Source organism: Neovison vison, chromosome 1 (genome assembly GCF_020171115.1).
Source record: "Neovison vison isolate M4711 chromosome 1, ASM_NN_V1, whole genome shotgun sequence".
NCBI classification, from domain to species: Eukaryota; Metazoa; Chordata; class Mammalia; order Carnivora; family Mustelidae; genus Neogale; species Neogale vison.
Genome location: NC_058091.1, coordinates 30,827,238 through 30,833,381, shown reverse-complemented (window position 1 = coordinate 30,833,381; position 6,144 = coordinate 30,827,238). Strand labels below are relative to the sequence as shown.

The window sequence follows — 6,144 nt, the reverse complement described above, 5'->3', positions numbered from 1 at the left end:
CTAGTAACAATCAGACCCATTACTTGATAGCTATTGTGTATATGTGTAAGCTTCTATTGCTAGGTCCTGTAAAGTGTGTGTGTATGTGTGATGTGTTACCTATTCCAACAGAATCTAGAACTAAAATTGTTCTTATTTCTTTACAGTTCTAGTCTTCTAGTGGACAGTCTGTTTTGTCCTATAGAGACCTTTCATTCAATGAATAATTCAGACTCAAACTGCATATTGGTAACTATATTTTAAACCAAAAAAATTCCTCACATAATAAATACATTTTATGCACATTAACTTCAAATTTACTTCAGAAAGCTATTTACAATATAAATAATTATAAATGGGAACACTTTGCAAGATATCATTGACATAGCTAATATCTTCTACTTTACATTCCAAAGTAAAAGTTCAAATTACAGATTTATACTATGATACCACTAAAAACTATACATTGCAAGATGGTATTTGAAATATTGGCAATCAGTATCTTCTTTCACAAATATAATCCTTTTTATAGCATGTCAGTCAAAAAACAAACATAAAATATTTTTATCTTTTTTGAAGTGCCTACTCATAAGTTTCACTTTTTGAAATATTTCCCTTTGGAAAAAAAAAAAAACGGAAAAAAGTTACAGTACTTCTAAAAATTTTTCCACGCCAATTTCATTTCTTTTGAAATGTAAACACACCAGGGTTGTTGGTGTAAATTCAACTGTGATTAAATGTGTTCCAGATCAGCAAATTAGGACAAATTCTCCACTATATAGATATATGAAAGCAAAGTCCCATGCAGCAAAATTTTTGCAATAAATTAAATTGTAAGTGTTTGGTTCAAAAGTTTTAGGGTTTCTTGTGTGAACCATCAGTTTTTAAAGAGCACAGCAGAACAGAATCTTGTTACTTGCTTTACAACTGTGTGTGTGTGTATATATATATACACATATATATACACACATATGTATATACACACATGTATATACACATAAATATGTGTGTATAGAGATACACACACACACACGTGTAGCCTTTCTGCATACAGTCCTAGAGAAGGAACAAACCCCTATTTAATATGAGCACAATATCACATTTTGAGTTAAGCACTACCCGTACAACTCCTGTGCACAAGAAATGAGCGCCACATGGTCATTTCCCCCAAGAACATTTTCTTTGTAAGATACCCTTTGCATGTGCCCATAGTTGTCCTGTCATTCATTTAAAGTTTAGAATGATCTTTTATCCACAATGCATGTTCCAGTAAGAACTAACCAGTAGGTTCTGCTGTCTTAGAGTCAAATCCCTATTCACAAAAACTGACATTTACATGAAAATTGAATCACTTATTTGGAGAGCCATAGGATTTACATTCTTTAAATCATTCAGAAAATAAAATGTATATCTATGTTCTATGGTTTGAATGAACTGAGGAACCAAAGTTGGGCATTCAAACTTGTTTAAAGCAAAGAAAGTGTATTAAAGTGTAAGCTAGTCCACTGGGCAAGTTAAGTAACTCCCAAATAACCAAATCATCACTTTTCCAAGTATCAGCATTCACTCTGTCACTTCCAAACACTACTAGTACTAATAGAATTGCACTGAATATCTTAGTCATGTCCTGCTCTTGAAAGGGAGAGTGAGCTATAAAACAACATAACTGTATTCAGAATGTCTCTTTAGCTGTAGTGTCTTCTATCAAACTTGTCTAAACCAAGGTCTAGATCTTGGATGGTAAAAAGCGTTTCATTTTATTTTAAGATAACTATGCATGTTTTCCAAATGACCTTTTATTGAATAGATCCTTACCCCTCATTTAAAAAAGAAAAGAAAATGAATAAAATGGAGCATATTATCCTTTTCTGGAAGATCCCATTAAAGCTTATTTTAAGTGGGATTCTCTGCCCAAAGGCAGCATGTGGCAGCAGGGTGTAGAGAGAATTAAGAATAGTACCTGATGGAAATAGTCTAGCCCTATAAAATATAATCAAGAGAGAATCAGTGGATTTTCTGTATAAACACTGAAAGTTAATTACTTATTCCATCCTGTCTCATTTTGAATGTCACATCAGCACTCTATCATATTATCCTAGATCAGGCAATTATGGTTTAGAAAAGATAGCCTGTTATATTCAGCATAGTAGGTCAAAAGATTTGTGAAACTGAACAACACCTAAATGTCCATCTGTAGTGTTTATGACATTAATATTATGCATCCAAAAATAATACATCAAATCTGTATATTCTCAATAGTTTTAATAGAATTTTCTCAAGGAACATTGGGGAAGTATTTATTTATTTCTTTGGTCATCCAAATTGTTAAATTAGGTCTGACAGGTAGGTAAAATGGGCGATAAGGATATTCTTACTATTACTAGAAAACATGAACTTTGTATCATCTAATGAATTGCTACCTATTACACTAGCAATTGGATATAGCACATTTTTATGAATCCAGATGTGATAGAAGAATCATACTTCTCTATTTCTATCGAGTATCATGATTCTCAACATTTAGCAAAGTTATGGAACTCAAGGATTAAAACTAAGGCCAATTTAACTTTAACTAAGTAAGTTATTGGGAACATATGCATTTTACATCCCATATTTTAAAAAGACACAGTTGACATCTTCATTATGAGGAAATATGTTCCTGGGCAGAACAAGATAATGTAGATTATAAATACATTTTAACACATTGTGTACATTAAAAAGATACTTTGTCATAAACTATCTCATCTTATTTTGGGGCCATTTTGTAATAATCATGCCACATTGCAAAAATTGTAAGCTTATAATACTGTGGACCTGGAAGGCATTATATGTAATGTAATAAATCTGCCACTATAAAATTACTGACCTATAAATTAAATAAACTGTTTGTATTTAAAACTGAGTCGCCTGCCAAAATTTTTAATTAGGATGTAACATAGATATTTCTGTCTTCACTTAAAAATATTGGTCATACCGTTTTAAAGAGCATTATTTCTTCTGATTATCCCCTATTGGTAGAGTGCATAATCTATTTTTCACCAATTAACTATCTGCCACTTTAGGATTTCACTTCAATGGTGTTCTTTTCTTTCATATCAGTTCCTTTTCCTTGATTCTGAGGACTCTATTTATTTTTGGTAGAGTGTATGTCCATCAGTAAAACCCATCCGTATAGATTTCCTTTCCAAAATACACCATATTCTTCCGATATCTGTATTTTTGAACCACTTACCCACCTACAGAATTCCCCCAAAACTTTAGCATTCCTAAAACCTTATTTCATGTTTCAAATTGATCAAAAATCCATTTTAAGTATTCCAGAGGTTTTTCATGAATATTCTTCTCAAAATCACTACACGCTTTTTCCTTCCATAGTTTAATATGTAGTTTTTCTTGTTCTTTGAATTTTTTTGAAAGTATATACGATAACCACTAACTTTCTCACTTACACTTTTTCCCTTTATGACACAAATGTCGCTATGTCATACCCAAGAAATACTTATTTAATTTCATGTCACTTCTGTTGTCATATACAAATGACCCCCTCTTCATCTCTCAGATTATCATCATTCAGATTGTCGCCTACCTATAAACTGCCAAATAACTGTGTTAAATGAGGAAACTAGAGTACTAATCCCTGAGTGGTCAGTGTCATGTTCTGTCTTCAAAATCATGAGTCCATTTCTTCCAATACATTCCCCTCCTTGCAGATGGCAAGGGTTGCAGGCATGGGACGCCTAGGAAATACTGCCTAAGAAACTTCTCTAATCACTTGCATGATTTAACTTTGCTTTGATTACTAGAGACTAGTGCATGGAATAAATCGTCCTTGTTTTCCTATTCCCTCACCAGTTTTTACCATCCACATTCTGGCTGAACCAGAAAGTTGACTATAATTACACATGCCTAAAAGAACCCATGTACTGGCAGAAGTTACAAAGAACCTGGACCTCTGCAGGAGTGCAGACAAGTCAGAATGATGGTCTTGACAACTGACAGTGGAGAGCTAATGGGTCAACAACTCGAATTCTGCTGCACCGATGATCCACAGAACCAGGGCACGTCAGAAGGGCCATACAGACAAAGAAAGTAGGGCCCAGGCACAGTGAGCGATACATCAATATTCCCAAACTAACTCACAGCCAGGGCCAGGACTGGAACCCAGAGATCTTGCATTCAAGTCTGCTGGGTTTTCTACCGTATCGCACGAACTTAACACCTAGTTCGTTGTTTCCATCGTTCACAGACAATAGGGGAAACGAGCGCTTTGTGTGTTGCTTCATTTGAAGTGACTCTTACCCTTTTGGCCACCTGTCCATCAGCCCAAGCTTTTATCTTGGGCTCTCCCTGAGGCTTTCCACATGTTGTCGCATTTGCACATCTGTGCTCTGAAATGTTCTTGTTCACACTGCCGCCATGTAGCCCTCCACTGGCTTTCCTTAGTTCTTTTTTGCACTTACCGGCCTTTTTTTGCTTGATGGATTGGTTTGAGTCTTTTATTTGGTTGGTTTTATAGCCTCAAATATATTGATTACGTATTTAGAGGCTTAAATTTTTGTGTTGAGATATCATTTCATTTCTCTCTGTCTCTGGCCTTTCCATCTTTCCTAAACTATTTCCAATTGGACGCACCAGGTTTTTGATGTGTGTCCCAACATCTTAGTCCTTTTACTTAGAAAACCCTTACTGCTATGTCAGTGTGATCCTGTTCCTCGTCTAACTCAAAAGGTGAAAAATCACCACTTCCTGATTGCTTCTAATGGATGGATACCAGGTGGAAACTCATTCTTGTACCATACCCGGAACCATTTCCCTAATTTATGCCTGAACCAAATGGGCTGACTGGTTGAAACCACAACCAAGAAACCAGTTTACAAGATGTAGCTCTCTCTCTTTCTCTCAGTTATTTTAGGAATGGAAATTTCTTTAATAAGCTTAATGTGCTAGGGTTAAGAAAACGTACCCATTTGGGTTGTATTTAAGGTCTACAGTCAACATTCCTGCATGTAAAGTGTACACAGCAGTGTGTGGACGGTGGTCTGTGTGTGTGAGGTTTACTGGAGCATCCCAGTGCAATGCTGTCTTCTACAAGTCCTTTAATGTGGTATATATGCTCATTTAATCTACACAAGTACTTCTCAAATCAAAATTTATCTATTCTGGTTCCCATATAATTAGAGGGGCAATTTATGTATTCATTTAACTCCATTATCTGCATGTAACCCTGAATGCTAGTGCTCTTTGATTTCACAGGAACACATGTCAAATATCCAGTAACTTAAATTATCCTCTCTAACCATCTGTGGCATAGTAAATGCTGGTAATGGGGCATTAAACTATAAATATGTTTCAGAGAGCCTTAAAGAACAAAATATTTTAGAAAAAAAACATCAGCTTCCATTGGTTATTATAACAGATGTTCCCTTGTGTCCTTGTGCCGGGTCTGGCTGCATCCTTAGATGGGAAGTTACATCAAAGTGTGAGCCATTACAGCCCAAGGAATAGTTTCTAATGGTTTCACTGTCATATAAGTGCTCCAGGGCATATCCAGTTAATGTGTAAGCATGCTTATCAAAATACTGCCGGTGAGAACCAAAGCAGTTTGGAGAGACGGCAGGATGGTCTCCTGCTGTCTGATGCGGAGACATGTCCGAATGTAGATAGTCTTTAGCTAGGATCAAACTGGATTTTGAAATGCGATCCGAATTGGGACTACTTATTCGAGACAGTGCAGTGGGACTGTTGTCATAGTCATTTTCGTGAGGGCTCAGCATCTTTCCCTCTCTCTGCTGGATGTGGTCACACGGTGAAGTGTTGGCAAGAGCCGAGCTGTGGCAGACTTCCCCCGCTGGCGGGGGCTGTTGGTAGTTTGCAAAACACAGGGAGTGTTTTTTCCCAGCTCCATTAATGGAAGCCAGTTGGTCTGGGGGGGCCTTCCTTAGCTGCAATCTGTTCTCTTCTTCTTTAATCATTTGCTGGGTGGCTCTTATCAGAGTTTCAATTTTGCTAGGTTCGTGTGGGCTACTTTGATACTGCTCAGTGCGGTATCGGTCACCTGATTCGCTGGCAGACCCAGGGTCTGGAGAACTGACCACACTATCTTCATCCCAATGACCTCGCCCTAGAAATTAGAAAAAGAAAAAAGTAAATGGTCTCAAAATTGAC

At 36.5% G+C, this 6,144-nt stretch overlaps 1 protein-coding gene across 1 annotated transcript in view; it reads right to left on the bottom strand.

Annotated features, from left to right (window-relative positions):
- Positions 1-219: 219 nt before the first annotated feature.
- SIM1 (SIM bHLH transcription factor 1) overlaps positions 220-6,144 on the bottom strand; it is a 73,599-nt gene continuing 67,674 nt past the window's right edge. Inside the window, exon 12 of the mRNA XM_044245025.1 lies at positions 220-6,100. Coding sequence (XP_044100960.1) covers positions 5,370-6,100 — 731 coding nt within the window. The 3' untranslated portion in view covers positions 220-5,369. The remainder of the gene's footprint in view (positions 6,101-6,144) is intronic.